The sequence below is a fragment of the Emydura macquarii genome, unplaced genomic scaffold (genome assembly GCF_026122565.2).
Source record: "Emydura macquarii macquarii isolate MOO-44397 ecotype Brisbane River unplaced genomic scaffold, CSIRO-AGI_Emac_v2 contig_2636, whole genome shotgun sequence".
NCBI lineage: Eukaryota > Metazoa > Chordata > Testudines > Chelidae > Emydura > Emydura macquarii.
Window position 1 is genome coordinate 36,483,466 of NW_027132773.1, and position 18,642 is coordinate 36,502,107.

Here is an 18,642-nt window from a genome sequence, read left to right on the forward strand (position 1 = left end):
ATTCCTCCTTTGTAGTATAACTTGTCCACAACACATCCCTGAACAATTGTCTTGTACACCATTTATGGAAGGGGTCATGTTCAATTTCATTTCTCCCCATAGTTAAATTGTGAAATTATGGTCTGCTAGCAAGGGGATGTTAAATCTCTACCTTCTCTAACTTTTGTTCATGCTCTGTATGGATGCATGGTCTAAAGGGAAAGGCCACCAGGAAAGAATTTTTGTGTGAGGGACAGAAAGGATATGAGGAGTGTGGAAAAAAATATCAGGGAGTCTTCACTAAATTTTCATTCCCACAGGTAGATGAATTTAACAACCCTGCCAAATGGAACAAGCTTTTATGTTGCACGCCTTACTTCTTCCCTATCTCATTCTATTTGTCTAATTAGGTTGTAAGCTCTATGGGGAGGGACCTGTCTCTTAGGGGTCTGTAGCTCCCAGGACACTTTGGGCATTGTACAAATAACAATAATGGTCTAGATTGCCATCTGTCTCCAGATCCATGCTTGGCAGAAGCCTTTTAGATGCAGATCTCTCCACTCTGCATGTGCACTGTCCTCACCACTCCTCCAGAGGACTCTGTAAGGTCAGCACTAGGGTAGGGGGTGAAGAGTGGGCAGAAGGCAGTGAAGGGCACATGTTCTTCCTCAAGCCTTGCAGAGACACTTCAGAAAAGACAATACATCCTAATGCTTAACCATCTTTTTCATGGAGCCTATCCCTATCCCCTTTTATAGCACTTTCAATCCGAAGATAAAAGCTTTCCCCAAAAGAATATAATAAATTATTTATCTTACAGGGATGCTGTGAAGATTCAAAGTTCTTTACAGACATTAAAGGTTAAAAGTGCTGATTAAATGCTAAATTTATACAGCAATATGACCCACTGGCAAAGACTCCTGCACAGATACTAGTGAATATGACTGCAAGATTTGGGCCTGAGATATCACACACAACAAAATTCGTAACAGTGAGAGAGAATAAATGCATACTCCATCAGTCTAATCCTCAGATTTAAATTTTATTAAAATGAATACTTGAACTGATTTGAGAACCTGAGCAATAAACTTATGACATGCACTTTCTATATTCAAACCTATATATTTTCTTTTGTATATTGTAAATCTTTAGCAGAGAGAGAATGAATGAAAAGGCCAAATGTTCCACCCAGTAGAGGGCAGTGGTACACAAACAAAGTGTATAAAAGATTGCATTAAAGAAACTTGAAAGAACATTGCTTAGGTTGCAAGAGTTACGAAATGCCAGAATTAAGGTTGACTATGCCGTAATGATTTATATTAAAACTACGCCAAATTTTATTAATGTTTAATGAGACGCACCCAGCTGAGCTAACCCCCTCCCACCCCGCTCATTGTTTTAAAGTTGAAAAATTCATCTGCCAACAAATAAAATCCCACAGATTATTTCTCATTAACAACAACAGCAATACAACAACCAGGTACAACACAGAGCCAGACCTTGGGCCTCATTAAATCCAAAGTTTGTGTTTATCGTATAGTCATCACACCTTTTGCATTTGACATTTATCTAGAGTTTATAATTGGGTAAGGAGGTTTTTGGGGAGGGGGTAGAGGGCAGTAAGGACCATGGCTTCGTGGTAAAATGGTTAAAAAAGCCATCACCACGATCATCTCCTGACATTTATCTATATTGAGTGTCCAGAATTGCTACATACGTCCCGTTTGTGTATGGGTTATTTTTCTCTGTTATTTGTTCCCAACATATGAAGAATGAACAAGAATCTCAGTGTTTATAAAGCTCTTTGAAAGTTTAAAGCACTACAAAAGTTTTAAGAATTATGAACATGTTAATAAGTGGGTATAAATAATTCACTTATAACTATTTATAAAAATAAACAACATCTCTCTCTATATAGAAAAGTGGTGTTTATTGTAAGGAAACTTTAAATATAACAAACAATATTGAAAATATTGTTACTAGCATTTATGGCCTTGATTGGAATTCATCATCATACACGTAATCATTAGCGTTTTTCTGAATAACATTAAGCTAGTGCAAAAAATAGGTAACTTTTATAGATTAAGCATATAGAATTACTTAGATTTTGGTTACCTGATGTTTCCTTCTAGTAAAACAGACTTCACTTTTTTCAATAAATCAAAAGTACAAAGGCAAGTTATCATGTGTGCAACTATTCATATCAGGAGGCTGTGTAAAAAAAATTGTTGACACTTGTAAATTTTGCTGAGATTATTTTTGTTAACACTGTTCATTTATAATTTATATCATACTATATGATATAAATTACATGTTAGCAATAGTACTGTATAATCATAGTTTCATATTCAAGTATGATTGTATAAATTCTCAGAACAGATTACTATAACTACAGGATAGATAATTACACCGACTGACAAACACAAATACATTGCATTAGAAAAGTCATCATCTAAGAAGAAAAGTAAGATGCAATTTTTCATTTGTTTAAAACAGGAAGCAAGCAACCTTGCTGAAATTCTTCTGGTTCTGTCTTGGCAGAACTACTGCAACTTGTCATTATGTGAACTAGCTTTCCACATAGAGCAATAAATATGTAAGTATATAATGTGAGAATTGGATTGTGTCTGATACTTCCAGTCACAGACTTTTACTAGTGAGAAATGAACCCTGTTTTCTTATTTTAAGTAAGATAATACTCTCTCCTCAGTCACAGACAGAGCAAAACTTTACTCCATCCTCCTACTGCTGCAATGACAGTATTTTATGAAATCTTAGGGGCCTTTGGTCTTTGAAGACCAAAGCAGAACTTGTCAGCTTTAATAACATGCACTCCAAAGATGTATAAAACAGCCTTTCAAATTATTGATCTTTCTGATTCAAATGCTTTCTTAGATTTCCTGGTAAGGATTTCCAGGAACAAACAATTTTAGTATGGTTTTCAACACTTTAGTAGTTGAATCTGGTCTGTGATAGATAAAATCTGACTCTACTTAGAAGAGAGAGATACAGAGAACATTTGACTTGAAACAGGGGAAAGATTTGAGTGAGAAAAATAAGTGATTTCTAAAAGCAAAATTTGACCCTAGAATAGAAATCATATTTAATGGAAAAGACAAAATGCATATATTTTAAAACCAGAAAGAAATCAGAGGGAAAATGATGTAGGTTATGCATGATTAGATGGAATGTGACAATTGCCTGCATAAAGTTCTTTTGCCTTTGCTTTTAAAAAACATGCTTGTATCAAGATTAATTTGCCAGCTTTCTCAACAGAGGAATGTACCACATATATGTAACAAACAAAAATGCAGTTTATTGCAAAAATATAAAAATCCCCTAAATTGCATAAGATATTACAATATTTTCCAAATGGGCTTGCTGAAATGTGACATATTAAGCAAAGAGGACTTTAATACCAAATCATAAAATGTTAAAATCAGACTTGGGTAATGAACTTTACACAAAATGTATTGTCGTGCCTTATCGTTATGAGTAGTTTTGAGTTATTTCTTTTGTATACAGGTATAGTATTTGCAAAATAAAATCATGACAACTGTAATAGGCAAAAATGGATACCTACAGTATACCTTCTGTATTATCAATACTTATGAACACCTTGTGCATTAACACTTTCAACATATCACATTCAAGCTAATAGTCTTTCCAGGAAAATCTTACCATTTTGTAAAACAGAAGCTGGTTGAACAAATTTATCAGCATATCATTTTCTTAAAATCTATTTTTTATGAAATGCTGCATACAATGAACCTGATTTTCAAAAAAATGCCATGCATTTACAGCTATCCTTGACTTCAGTTGGAACTGCTGGTGCTAAGCTCTTCTGAAAATCAGGACCAAAATCTATTAAATCCCTACTCAGTTTACTGATACATCCATTGTAATGTGTAAAAAAGCAAAAACAAAAAAACCCCAAACTAACAAAAATACCCCAAACCCTAAAATCACAGAAAATGTTTGGCATCTACAGGAAGATAGACATGTTCTCAGTGGACAAACCACTACTGTGCTATTTTCTCATAACAGATCTTGTTGTTCCATACTTTATTTCATGCATGCGGATCAGCAATGTCCATGTTTGTTCCAAACAGAGCAACTAGCTGCTCCTCATAGTTTGCAATATTTCTTTTCATAATTTCCATACAAGGTCCCAAAAGCCTTTCAAATGCCTGCACATCCATAACTAAAATGGGAGAGAAAGAAAGAGAGAATATTATGTGGCCATCAGCTGCAAAAATGAATTTCAGAGTTTATGACACTCATTGTGTAGAATTTTAAATTATAATGGGAAAGGAATCAATGAGGCTCACAGTATGTCAGTAGAGCTGGAGATAACTTTTCCCAAATCATTCAGACCTAAATAATATCTTGACCTCAATTCTGCAAAGACTTATGCATGTGCTTAACTTTATTACTAGGAACCGTTCTACTGATATCAATGTTATCTATATTGGCTTAACAAGTGTTAATCTGGAGAATTAAAAAAGATGTAGTCAATAATTTGTGTTTTACTTTAAGAAACTTTACATTTTAATAAGTCTAGAACTAACTTTGAATCTATTAGATTAGCACTGAAAAATTTAGTAAGTAAGTAAAAAGTCCATAACCAGAAAAACTCATTTTTTTCAGTCACACACACACAATTTTTCTTACAAGTCTATATAGTACAAGTTATGGCCTAAATGTGCATATGTATGCCTCTTACATATGTTACTTATGGCAGTTCTGGGCAAAATACACAACATCAAAATGAACAATTCTGTTACACACACACACACAGCCAACTCCCCTCAATTTTTTGCTACAGTGGAATTGCCAGCAATTTGTACATACTTCCCAACAAAATTGCTTTTTTCTTGTCTCATTCTATTTACTTCCTTTCGCTCTTCAAAAAGTTGCTGGAGTCATGCTCCTGCTAACACATATCTGAATGCTTTTACTTCAGATATCACTCTGCTAAAACTGAAAATCTCATCATTCACAGCTGTGATATGCACAAATTTTGTGTTAATTTTATAATTGGTATCTTTATTATTTATACAGCACCATAAATGTGCATAGAACCTTACAGAAAGATAAAAGAAAATGTCCATGCCCATATGAATTTACAATCTAAACTGTATCCATTGCATAATCATGAATAAATATATTAAACAGGAAAATTCACTTAGTTGCACTATAATAAACATGCCTGCTTACTTACTATAAAAGTAGTTAGGGAAGAGACTCTGTACTTTTCATTTGAGTGACTCTAAGGCCTGGTCTATACACAAAGCAGCACCAGTTTAACTGGAAGTGTGATTTTAAACAGATTTAATTAAACCAGTGCAATTGTATTAGTCTACAACTTTGTGAAATAGCTAAGATCGCTTAAATAAGGTTAGGTCAAGGAGGAGCCAGTGACTGTTGGGAACTTTGTTTTGAAAATATTTTCCTAGTTAGGATTACAAAAACTACTGGAGAACTCTGGAAATGGCTATAGCACCCTGTACTTTTCTACAGACTATAGTTATAAAAGGTTCCAGAAGGATGACTCATTAACCTTGTTGGTGGGATTTTGGTGTCTAAACTATCCTTTTCCTTTGCTTTTCTTATTTTCTGCTCAAAGTTATGAATGTAATGGGCATTGTACCTATGGAACTGTAATCATAGTATTATCTGTGTGCCCTAGCCAGCAATTAATTTGGTCTGTGCTTGCTCATCTGATGCCATCTGAACTAGTTTTTGTCATCAAGAGAAAGAAGAAAACTTCCTCCTGGAACCAGCCTCCATTGGATCAATGTCTCTGCTGTCTAAGAGGTGCCAGTGACCCAACAACTCACCCCCACTGGACCATAGCTAATCTTCTTTCTTATCACTACCTTTCATCTTCTTCTTCTTTTGGTCTTCTTTTTTCCATTTGTCTATTTGTGTTTGGCTGGGAAAACTGATTTTTAAAAACCCAATACCTTTGTGAATAAACAGAGAGCATTCTGTTTGCTAGCCTGATGAAAGTTTGTCATTTAAGAAAACAAAATTTCCTTTCTATCTTACAATTTTCCTAATAGTTAGGTTAATAAAATGGAAGGGTTATATCATGGTGTGCCGACTGAGCAGTTAAACCTTAAACCATAAAAAAGAATCTTACATTTTAGCATTAAAGGATGCATTAAGTAACATCTAAATAACCTATAAACCATGCCAACTCAATTGGGAAGCGTTAATTATTTTGTTCCGAATGTAGGTGGTTTGGTTTTTTTAAATAACAAAATTATTGTAGGAAAGCCAAGTTAAAGAAATAAGTTTTGCATTTAGTTCTGAATGCAGCAAGATTCGTGGTCACTTACCACTTCTAGTACTGAGTTCCACAGTCTTGATCCACTCTTGTATAAGATAAGGGAAGAGAACTGAACCTTGAGGAATTGTACAGATCATAGCTCTGGAGATGGAGGAATAGCTGTCCATCATGAACCTGTGAGGTCAGTCCCAGGGGAAGGATTGAAGTTATCCTTCCAGTTCACCACTGTGATCTCCCAAAGGAGAAAGTGGTGTTTCAAATGCCACAAATATCCAGAAGAAAGAACATGTATTTGCACCTCATGTCCACAGACAAGATAATGTTATCTATTAACACAACCACTGTTGTCTCTGCTCTGTGCTTCAGCCTGAAACCTGACAGAGTGATATGGGCTCATAAAGCCAGAGACTTTGCTAGCTACTTGGTAACTTACTCAGAAATGGCAAGTTAGATGAGAGATGGTACAATGGAAGGTCGGTTATGTCAAGCAGTTGTTTCTTAGGTATTGGTTGACCACTGGGCAAGGACAATCTTGTATTTGTCTGTTAAGTGTTATGCAGATTTATGTACCAGATATTAAAAGTACTTTGACCCTGTCTACGCTAGTATGAAACCATTTTCAACTTCATCTGAAGATGAAACACATTGGAGGTCCATGGCTGACACAGTTGTCAATTACAAGTAATTTTTCTAGTATAGAGAAGAATATACTGTAATAGGTACAGATCAATGATTTTAAAGGAATGCTACTGGGAGACTGAAATCTGATTTTATGGTATGAAGGAACAAACAATACATAATAAATACAGCCTTTCATAAGGCTTTGATAAGATTCTTTTTACATTAGCCACAGCAAGCAAAAATATCACTGAATCCGTACCTAAACACTTGACAGTTCCAAGAGCAAATGCTGAAGCTGCTCGAGGTTTGTTAGTTACAAGAGCAAGTTCTCCAAAATATTGTCCTCTAGAGTACCGAGCTATTTCAACTGCCCCATTCTCTTCTACATCCTGTTTATTCTGAAAAGTCAGATAAGATAAAAATAAGAGACTTGCTGAATTTACGGTTTTACACATAATGGAATTTTAAACATGTCTAAAGAGTAAAGAAAACTGCAGAGACATCTGCTGTTTAACATCAAGAGTTCTAAAAATTAAATTCATTTTAAGGTTTTTACCTTCCTTTTCATAGTAATTCTCACTTCTCCAGATTCTACAATGAAAAAACAATCAGCCATGTCTCCCTATTAAAAATTTAAAAAAAATAATGAAAAAATATGAATATTGCTTTTTAATTTTGTAGTAACATTAAGAAATACATTAAAATATTTGTGGCCAATGACACACAGCTCATCCTTTGCCATCCAATTGCCACCTTCTTCTGTTCTTGAGGATTTTGAACTCATGAAACCCCAAAAGTTATTCCCGAACATGGATACTCTGATATCAGTAAGCATAGGAGGGGTTAGAGCCAACATCTAAAGGAAATCCAAAGGCAAGACAGAGTCTGAGTTGCCTGCAACCTACCCTGATGGAATTATCCTCACATTGTTCTTTTTGAGGAATAGAAACAGACATTCAATGATAAGACCCATTTTCAGCACCTACTAGTGCAAGTCTTCCTCTTCTACAGTATTTGCATTCTCAACTTATGCAAGAAAACAATAGTTTACTTTGTTCTGTTCGGACCAACAAAAGAGACGGTTGCTCACCCTGTGCAGTAACTGAGGTTCTTCGAGATGTGTGTCCCTGTGGGTGTTCCACTTTAGGTGTCAGTGTGTCCTGGTGCTGTCAATTAGAGATTTTTCACAGCAGCGCCTTCCCAGGCTGGGCATGCACAGCAGCTGTCTCGCAACACCACTGGCACCTCAACCACTGTGCGCGCGACCTTACCTCCTCAGTTCCTTCTGCACTGTAGAGTTCTAGCTACAAACTCTGAAGTAGAGAGGAGGAGGGGAGTAATGGAGTACTCACAGGGACACGCATCTCAAAAACCTCAGTTAATGCACAACGTGAGCAACATTCTCTTCTTCAAGTATTGTCCCTGTGGGTGCTCCATTTTAGGTGACTGTAGAGCAATGCCCTGTTGTGGACGGAATGGACTTCAGAGTGGTTTGAATAACTGGTGTTAAAACTGTAGAGCTTAGCAGTGTATTAGTGCCTGAGCTCTGTGTAATTGCATAATGTCTTATGAATGTATGTTCAGAAGCCTAGCTTGCAGCTCTACAGATGTCCCTAAGTGGTACACTGTTCAGGAAGGTGACGGAAGTCGCCATCACCCTACTGGAGTGGGTTCTAATCCCCGATGGTGGTTTTATTTTGCTGTGCTCGTAGCATAGGTGATTGCAGCTAGAGATCCATTTGGACAGTCTCAGAGAGGATACTGTGGATCCCCTGGATCGTTCTGTGATAGAGATTAATAGTCTTGGGGATTTATGGAATGGTTTGGTTCTCTCCAGATAGAATGCCATTGCCATCACTCTTCTGACATCACCTGGCCTCCTCTTCATTCCTATGTGGATTGAGGTAGAATGTGGGGAGATGGATTGGTTGGTTTAGATGAAAGGACGATGTTGGTAGAAATGTATAGAATCATAGAGTTGGAAGGGACCTCAGGAGGTCATCTAGTCCAACCCTCTGCTCAAAGCAGGACTAACCTCAGCTAAATAATCCCAGCGAGGGTTTTGTCAAGCCACAGCTTAAAAACCTCTAAAGATGAAGATTCCACCACCTCTCTTGGTAACCCATTCCAGTGCTTCACCACCCTCCTAGTGAAAAACTTTTTCCTAATGTCCAACCTAGATCTTCCCCACTGCAATTTGAGACCGTTGCTCCTTGTTCTGTCATCTGCCATCACTGAGAACAGCCTAGCCCATCCTCCCTGGAACCCCCTTTCAGGTAGTTAAAGGCTGCTATCAAATCTCCCCTTAGGGTGACATCTCAGTGTGATTTTATACCTAAAGAATATGGTGTATGGAGGGTGTGCCATGAGGGCTTCTATTTCACCTACCTTTCTAGCAGAGGTGATCGTGACTAAGAATGCTACTTTCATTGACAGGTGTAAGAGTGACTATGTAGCTAAAGGCTCAAATGGGGGTCCTGTGAGAGTTTTTAATACCAAGTTTAAATCCCATGTTACTGTGGGGTCATGGACTTCCAGATATGTGTTCTGTAATCCAGTAAGGATTTGGTAATGGGATGCGTAAATAGTGACACCTCTTCGATGTTGTGATGAAATGTGTTGATGGCTACAAGGTGGAGCCTAATGGTGCTTACGGAAAGTCCCGAGGTTTTTATTTCTAATATGTAGTCCAGAATTAGTGGGAAGGGTGCTGAAAGTGCATTAGTGTGTTTTGATTGGCACCATGTATAGAACCTCTTCCATTTTTTAGTGTAGGTTTTATGCATGGATAGTTTCCTGCTGTTAAATAATACCTGTATAATTTGTTCTGAACAGTTCAGTTTCTGTTGGTGGAACCACATAGGAACCAAGCCTTCAGGTGAGACCTGTCCAGATCAGGATGGAGAGTCCTGCCCTTGTCTTGTGACAGAAGGTCCCTCTGAAGAGGAAGCTGATGTAGAATGCGAATTGACATCCTCATCAGGTAGGAGTGCCATGGTTGTCTAGGCCATGCTGGGGCAATCAGTATGACTGAGGCCCTATTGTAGTGTATCTTTTGTACTACTTATGATAGTAATGGGATTGGTGGAAACACATATAGTAGTGTTGCCTCCCATTTGAGGAGGAAGGTGTCCCCTAGAAAATGGGGTCCTAACCCCACTCTGGAACAAAAGTGTGGGCATTTTCAATTCCTTGCTGTTGCAAATAGGTCTACTGATGGAATTCCCCATTGTTGGAATACAGACTGTAGCACCATGTCATTTAATTCCCATTTGTGCTCTTGGAAGAATTTTCTGCTCAACATATCTGCCATTGTGTTCAGGCAGCCTGGGAAGTATGAAGCTGAGTTGTTTAAGTTGCCAATTAGCGAGGCATCTGTTGTGATTATCGCTAACAGTTGTTCCCGTTGGAATGGTATTCCATTGCAGATGTTTTCTGGTTTCGTCCACCAGGTGACAGAGTCCTTGACTTTGGGGGATAATAGGCATTTGTTGAGGCTGTGTTTGCTCAGTATGTAGATTGAACACAGCCATTCTTGCAGGCAGCACGTGTAGTCACGCGTGTTGAACTACAAAAGTAGTGGCCACCATATGTCCCAACCGCTGAAGGAAAGTATGTGTTACAATATATGGGCTGAGTGTAGCTATGAAATTTGTTAGTGTGTGGAATCTGTGTATTGGTAATGATGCTTTAGCCTCTATGGAGTTGAGGTGTGCCCCTATGAACTCAATGTGTTGTATCCGCATTATGGTTAATTTCTGCTTGTTTATTTGCAACCCTAAACTTTGAAAAAGATTGATGGTCCTCTGGGTATTGTGTAAAGCCTCTAATCATGTAGGGCTTCTCAATAGGCAGTTGTCGAGATATGGGAATATTAATATCCCCTGCCTGTGTAAGTGCGCTACCACGACTGTGAGGGTCTTGGAGGAAACCCATGATGCAGTAGAGAGGCCAAAAAGTAGTACCCTGTATTGATAGTGTTCTGTTCCCACTATGAATCAAAGGAATCGTCAGTGTGTTGTATGAATCGTAATATAGAAATACGTATCGTGCAGGTCAAGGGCTGAGAATCAATTCCCCTGTTCCAGCACTGGGATTATTGTGGCTAATGTGACCATCTTGTACTTTTGGACTTGAACAAATCTGTTGAGCTTTCTGAGATCCAGAATGGGCCTCCAACCTCCACTTTTTTTCTGTGTTAAGAAATAGTGGGAATAGAATCCTTTCCCCCTGTACTGTGGTGGGACATATTCCACTGCACCTAACTGTAGGAGATGATGTACCTCTTGTTTCTCATGAGAGGGGTCCCTGAAGAGAGGCAGGGAGGGAGGCTGTGTGGGTGGTATGGAATAAAAGGGATGGAGTAGCCCAGTCAAATGATCTCTAGTGTCCATCTGTCTTAGTGATCGACACCCAAGTGTTGTAAAAAGGGCGTAATCAGTGTGTAAAGATTTACGGGATGACAATCGTTGGGGCTGAAATGCTGGGGAGGTGTCGCAGACCCTCTACCAAGACTTCAAAATTACTTTTTCACCTGCAGTGGTTGTGAAGATGATGTCTAAGTCTGAGCTGCTCTCAGTCTTGGCGGTCTCTGCCTTTGTTTGTATGTATTGAATGGTCTTTGTTGTTGCTGAGGGAATGAGGATTCCCTGCGTTGGTATGGCTGGTATCTTTTATGCTTGGGAGCAGGTCTGTATATGCCAAGCATTCTCAAAGTTGCTCTGGAGTCCTTTATGGAGTGAAATACCTCGTCAGTTTCCTTGGAAATTAGTTTTTCCTTGTTGAATGGTAAACCTTTACTTGCGGGTCCCTTAGGATGCCTAATGACTGCAGCCAGCATACCCTAAGGATGACTACAGCTTTTGCTGCTGTTTATGCTGCTGTGTCCATGATGTCGAGGGATGCTTGTAGAGATATTCGAGATACCAGCTGTCCCTTGGTTATAATTTACTTGAATTGTTCCCGTTTTTCTTCTGGTAGGTCATTAGCAAAGATGTTTAGTTTGCTGTAATTATCATAGTCATATTTTGCCAGAAGCATGTTATAGTTAGCTATCCTAAACTGCAAGGTTGCAGACGAATAAACCTTGCAGCCAAACAAATCAAGTTTCTTGCATTCTTTATCCTTAGGTGTGAATTTGTGGAGTCTGTTTGCTCCTTTGCTTCACAGCATCAACCGTCAAGGAGTTTGCAGGAGGGTGGGTAAATAAAAATTCCATGCCCTTAGCAGGGTCATACTATTTTCTATCCGCCCTTTTGCAAGTTGGTGGAGCAGTTGTTGGTGTCTGCCACACAACCTCTGTGGGTTCCATTAAAGTATCGTTTACAGAAAACACTATCTTTGTGGTGGATGCCATCTGTAATATTCAGAGGAACTTGTGTTGGTTATCTGAGATTTCTTTCAAGGATATCTCTTGGCTTTGTGCCACCTTTTTAAAAAGCTCTTGGAATTTCCTGAAGTCATCTGCTGTGGTGGGAGACAGTGGCATTATGGCCTCATCAGGTGACGAAGAAGAATTGTGCAGTGGCTTCGTGTCTTGCTGTCTCTCTTCGTCTGTTTCCTCCATTGGGTCTGCTACAGATGGTTCAGGCCTCAGTGATGGTGGTGATGATCTTAATTCACCAAGGGGTGCTGTTACAAGACAGCTATGTTGGGCCTTATAAGCAGCCCATAGCTCTCATGGATGCCATTGCAGAGGGAAAGGCATTTGAGGGTACATCCATGATTGTTTGAACCATTCTTTCATCATTCTGTCAACTTGGAATCTCAACCGAATGGAAGATGTTCATTCGCATCTGATGGGGGAGGCATGGTGCAGTGAAAAGGCACTTTCCTGCACGTAGCCTTCCTCGTTGCTTGAGAATGGCATAGTGATGGGAGATTGTGGAAGCTCCGGTGCCATATGTTCTGGCAAAACGTTGGCATTGAACAGCGATGAGTATGATGTGGAAGGTAAGGTACCATCCTGCACTTTGAACCACTGTTGTTGTTGCTTCTGTACTGTTGATGCCGGCATGGTCGTCTCAGTTGGCACGCTGGACGGTGCCACTGTTTTTCGCCCAGCTTTTCTCAGAGCCATCTTGGTCGGTGCCAATGCTGGCGGTGCCAATGGGGGGAGCATAGGTGCTGTTTTTGCTGGTGCCGTGGAGGCAGAGTCAGACTTGCATCTCAGTTCTGTTGTTTTCCATTGGGACTCAGCTGAGGTCCTGGTATGGATGGTGCTGGAAGTGCTGGATCATCAAAAGTGCTCACCTGTGAGGCAGTCAGTACCGCTTCTTTTTAGGTGTGTCTCTATCTGGTGGGGTTGGGGCTCTTTTCCTCAATTTTATGGAGGACTGAGTCTTGTCTTTCTCTTGTTTTTCACTGGACTCTCCTGGATTTTTTTGTCCCAGTTCAGAGATAGGTTTGAGGGATTTTTCCATCAATATGCACATGAAGTGGAGTTCTCTATCTTGCCTAGCTCTCGTCCTTAAGTTCATGAAGTATATGCACTTTTGTGTGATGTGTCCTTCCCTGAGGCACCTGACACATAAAGAGTGCCGTCTGAGATGGGGATTGCATCTCGACAGGATCCACATCTTTTAAAACCTGGGGAACCAGACATTGTTGAATAGTTTCTCCTTTATAGGAGGGAAACTATCTAGAAAAAATGTTTTTTAAATAACTAACTAAGACTTATTAATCTACTCTAAAACTAACTTATTCTGACTAAACTGCTATCGGCAAACTCTCTCTATAACTCATAAAAATGTTTTTCTGATTCCATCAGTGACAGCGCTATGGAGCTCCATCTCAGGCCGGGGACAGTTGAAAAGGAACTGAGCGGATCGGGTCGCCTGCACAGTGGCTTTCTCACGATGCAGTTGGCACCTCAAGCACTGCGCATGCACGACCCGGACAGACACTGCTGTGGAAAATTACTGATTGATGGTGCTGGGACACTCCAACACCTAAAATGGAGCACCCACAGGCACAGCACTCAAAGAAGAACATGCTGTTTCTTAAAAAAACAGCAAATGAAATAAAGTAGCTGTTAAAGTAGTAAGAAAACCCCCCAATTAGACACTGGATAAATATCCCACAAGAGACATGTACCACTTACAGCTTTGTAAAAGCTAACAAAATGTGCCAAATCCCCAAAAGAATTAATTACATTTTGTCATCAAAGAGGCACACTACTAACAGTAGATGTGCACAGTATGGACGTATAAAAAGGGTAAAAAAGTCGCTGGAAAATTAATTGAAATAGCCTGCCAAGTATTTGCACTAAGCTTTTTTTTTTTTTTTTTTTTTTGCTTTAAATTATTATTTGAAACTTACATCATCATAATAACTTACTTCTTTGAACTATACAATTTTTTTCAGAGCAGTTTATTCCCTTTGTGTATACTACACTGAGACTAATAATTTAAAAGAATGGATGGATTACTTATAGAGAATACAGTAATTTTACATATAGAAGCAAAAACTAAATCGACTAAGACACTACCATACCTGAGCAATGATTTGTTCTCCATCTTTGTATATTTTGGTGCCTATCACATCCACCACTTTCAAGCGTTCAGATAGCTTTATAAAAAAAAAAGGGAACATCAAAATTTTTTTTGTAATATTAAAAATATCATATTTAGCTAGTCCTTAATACCTGTTTTTATGGACCAATATACATTATAGTATGTCTATCTATCTGTATTGGCAATAAAGAGATAAAGAGACCTCTGTCTAACAATTTTCCAAGAAATGGTTATGAATATGTGTGTTAATTAAGTTTCCATTTTTGTATGGTAAGTCAACATACTCTAAGTCTTCCAAAATACTTATTGGAGAAAGTACATGCGTCTGCAGAAAAATATATCTTTTAAATGAAAGTATTCATTTTTTTCCAATATGCCCAAAGCACTAGTTCACATTATTAATATCCAGCAAAAATTCAGTTTAAACTGAAGGCTGGAAACTACACAAATATTCTAATCTTTTGCACTATTATGGCCTCTATCCTATGAGTTGATCTGAACAGGCAGACTCCTCGTCCAGGCAGATCCTGATCAGGGGTCTGCTGTGTGGATCAATCTGTAGGATTAAGATATATGAAGAAGCTAAAATAGTTAATTGGGGGGAGAAAGGGAGAGAGATCAAAATGGAAATGTCAACACTTTTCCTCCTAAGGCCCTTCCCCAAAAATAAATGTGTGAAAAATTTTAGTCTACAGGACATTCTTATTCCAAGTTAACCCCCCCTGACAGTAGAAGCTAATTTAGCACTGACACAACCATTAAAATAATACAACAGAAAGCTTACTTCTAAAGATTTAAGGAACGGCAATGATGCAATAAAATTTTCATACATTCTTCTCTTTTTGGCATTGTTTTTTACAATGATTCTCCGGAATGTTACCCTGTCCTGAAAACAAATAGAAGAAAAAAGTATATTAAAGGAAAATGTTAGCAAAGGATAGAAAATGCATAAAAGAAATAGGTAAAATATATAGTGATTATAATCAGCCACTAGAGGGCAATTTTATGAGCTTTTAATGATCTCAGTGAAGTCTTCTATTAAAAGGGGCATAATCAATTTGATATTTTAAACTGGATCATTTCAAACATGGGCAGCAACTCCATGGGTGCTGGGGGGCTAAGGCACCCCCCCCTAAAACAACCTATGGGTGCTCTGCACCCACCCACCAAACAGGGTGATAAACTATGGGCCTTCTCCGATCAGCTAATTTCCCCCAAAGGGCTGCAGCTGGCTCAGCCAGCCTGTTGCCTGCCATCAGCTTATCAAGTGTTCGGCCACGCCTCCCTGCTCCGCAAGGGCGGAGTCAGCCTAAGGCTGCTGCTCTGGCAGTCGGGTGGGGGGTCAGCTTCAGGTGCTAACAAGGAGGGTGGAGGGCCCGCTCCTTGTTAGCAACAACACCAAACAAAGCCCTAGGGATAGCATGACTGAAGCACTGGCCCTGGCTGGGTGGGGCATTGTTCAGCCCCGCAGGCTATGGCATTCGCCCTGTTCTGATTTTTCATAACAACAGCTGGGAGCAATGTAGCTTGCTTGGATCCTCTTCCCCCCTCCCCTTCCCTCTCCAGCCAGGACTGGGAGCAATGCCATGTCTTTGCTTGCTCCTCTTCCCCCCTCCCCTCACTGGCCTAATCTTTGCTCAGCCAATAAGAATGCAGCATGTGGCAGAGCCAATAGCAGGGCTGGAAGTCTCTGCAGAACTTTTCAATCTTGAAACAAACAGGCTCAGCTGGTGGAAGCAAGCTCTGAGCAGCAGGCTCTGTGCTTAATCTGTATATGCTGCAGATTTCACCATGATCTGCCCCTCACCTTCATATTGATGTGCTAAAAAGGGAGGAGCAAGCACCTTGTGACACCAATAGACACAGCACAATAGCAGCAGCAGCCCCCTCCTGCTCCCTTCCCCCTCTTGAGCAGTTGCCCCAGACACATTCAGGGGATAATTATCCTCACAGACAGCCCAGCTTTGGAAGTTTCAGGCTGCAAGAGCAGCACTGAAGAATGACCACCTGGAATCTTTCCCTGCTGTGAAGAAATAAGTAAATGCTGTCACACCACAAATATTGTTTAAATTACACTTAAAACTTTCCCATTTTTTCCAGTACTCTAATTTTTTAGTGAATGGTAATACCCCAGTGTAGCCATTTATTCTGCCATTTAATCCCACTTGTGAGACTCTTTCCTTTGCCTACAATGGGCTTTGGCTGGGTCAGGTTACAAGGTATGTCCACATAGGCTGTTATATACAAATGCTGTGAATGCCTTGATCTTACCACATCTCCTCAGGGTTGCATTTTTCTAGGACATTTTTCCCAAAATATCTTCTGAGGAGTTGCTGGTCCTTTGTACAAGCTACTGCAGTCCTCAAGCTGCCATTCTGTAGCTGTGTGCTGTGCTGTATGTCCTTCTTTTCCAACTGGTAAATAATCTTAACTTCTCTTGTACTTACTCTAATATTTCTGAGGGGACCAGAGCCTCATAAACTTGAATACCTCAGTGAATTTCACTGAAGTTTGATGTTTACTCTCTCAAATCCTAACAGCTACATGCTAGAAACCTCCTTCCAACGTAATCCTTTTTATTTATCATAATTATTTGTATAAAACCTTCAGGGCACATAAATCCAAGCCAGTCTGAATAGTTTGCAAGATTTGGCTGCCAACATGTATTCATTATAGATACATGCTGCTAAGATCCATCATTTAATTACACACTAATGGTGATTTTTTTTAAGAATTTTTTTTAAAGTTTGGTATCTTAACTACTTTTGAGTTCCTGCCCATCCCAGGAACAGAACCCAGGAACCTGACCCGCAGCCTGGGTTTGTGGGAACTGCTTCTCTGCTGCCCTGGACCTTGTACTGGCATTTACATGCCCCTGCCAGGGTGCAGGACAACCGCAATACACACACCTTGCCAGAGGTAAATGATGGCTGGGGTTCAGGACCCTGGGTTCTATTTGCTGCTCTGGGTGGGGAGTGGGCTCTGATGGTTAGAGCAGGGGGTTGGGAGTCAGGACTCCTGGGCTTTATTCCCAGTCCTACCATGGATGCAGGGTATAGCTTTGTGGGGAGGGAATTCAAGTACCTTCTGCTATCTGTGCTTTAGTTTCCCTACCCATTAAATGGGGATGGTTACATGGCGCAATGTTAGTGTGGAGTAGGGGTGGAGCAGGGGCAGGGCCCATGGGGGCAGGGTTGGGCACCCCTTAGCAAAACCAAAAGTCAGCACTTATGATTTCAAATAACTGATTTTTCTGAGAGGGGATCCTTGAAGTGAAATCTCTTACCCGTTTTTTTAAATTCCTCTTTTAAGAATTCATCTTTCCTGGTGATGTTTATAAGGGTCTTTTGGGCAGCCTGAGAGCAACAGCAAACATTGTCATACCCTCTCCTCCTCACCTTCCTACTTGTGCGCACGTGCTGCCTACTGAGTTTCAAATTCAGCTGGTAAACTACTGGTAAATGCCTTCTTGCCTGCCCAGGGAAGAGCATTTACACAAACTGTCCTCAGATAAAATGCATGAGTACAACTGGCCATCAACAAAACTGAAACTGACTATACAGAAACAACTACTGATGAATCAACAAATGAGAAACTGAAACATGATTACGCCTCCCTCCTCCCTACTATCAGTTTCAGTTCTAGTAGCAATTACAACACTTTCAGATGGAAATGTAATTTTTAAGATGATAGTGTCCTTTTAAGATCTTGCTTTAGTTAGAAATTCAGAGGGACGAATAACGTTTGTGTAATTCAACTAAATTTTAGGACATCACAAGCCAAGCTTTTTTAATTAATTACAGATAATTAGTTACTCTTTCAAACCAGAAAAGGTTCCATTTTTGATACCTATTCAGATTTCTAAGATTTTATATTTGAGGCAGGCTGGCTATTTATCTTCCCTTTTTGAACCAACATTCCAGCCAATTCAAGTTTAAGAACCAGACACATAGGCCCAAATTCACAAAGGTACTTAAGAGCCTAAGCCCCAGATTTCGGTGCCCAAGTCCCTGTTTGGCTGCACTGCAATCCACAAAATTCACACCAAACTCTGTAGGTGCCTAAACTCACTTGGGGTCTAATTTTTCAGGGTAAAAGTTCTCTTGGCGGCTCTGTTTCTGCCTCTGGGCTTGTGCATCTAAACACTTAACCCCACCTAAGCCCCAGAGTGATTCACAAATGAGAGGATGATAGGTGGAAGAGAAGGAGGAGATGGTGATGGTGGTGTCA

General features: G+C 39.7%; 1 protein-coding gene across 1 annotated transcript in view; it reads right to left on the reverse strand.

Annotated features, from left to right (window-relative positions):
* Positions 1–1,912: 1,912 nt before the first annotated feature.
* The window catches only part of PRKAR2B (protein kinase cAMP-dependent type II regulatory subunit beta), a 154,854-nt gene continuing 138,124 nt past the window's right edge, over positions 1,913–18,642 (reverse strand). The window contains exons 7-11 of the mRNA XM_067564459.1: positions 15,197–15,298; positions 14,393–14,467; positions 7,455–7,520; positions 7,158–7,296; positions 1,913–4,183 (exon numbers count right to left, since the gene is read on the reverse strand). Coding sequence (XP_067420560.1) covers positions 4,050–4,183; positions 7,158–7,296; positions 7,455–7,520; positions 14,393–14,467; positions 15,197–15,298 — 516 coding nt within the window. The 3' untranslated portion in view covers positions 1,913–4,049. The remainder of the gene's footprint in view (positions 4,184–7,157; positions 7,297–7,454; positions 7,521–14,392; positions 14,468–15,196; positions 15,299–18,642) is intronic.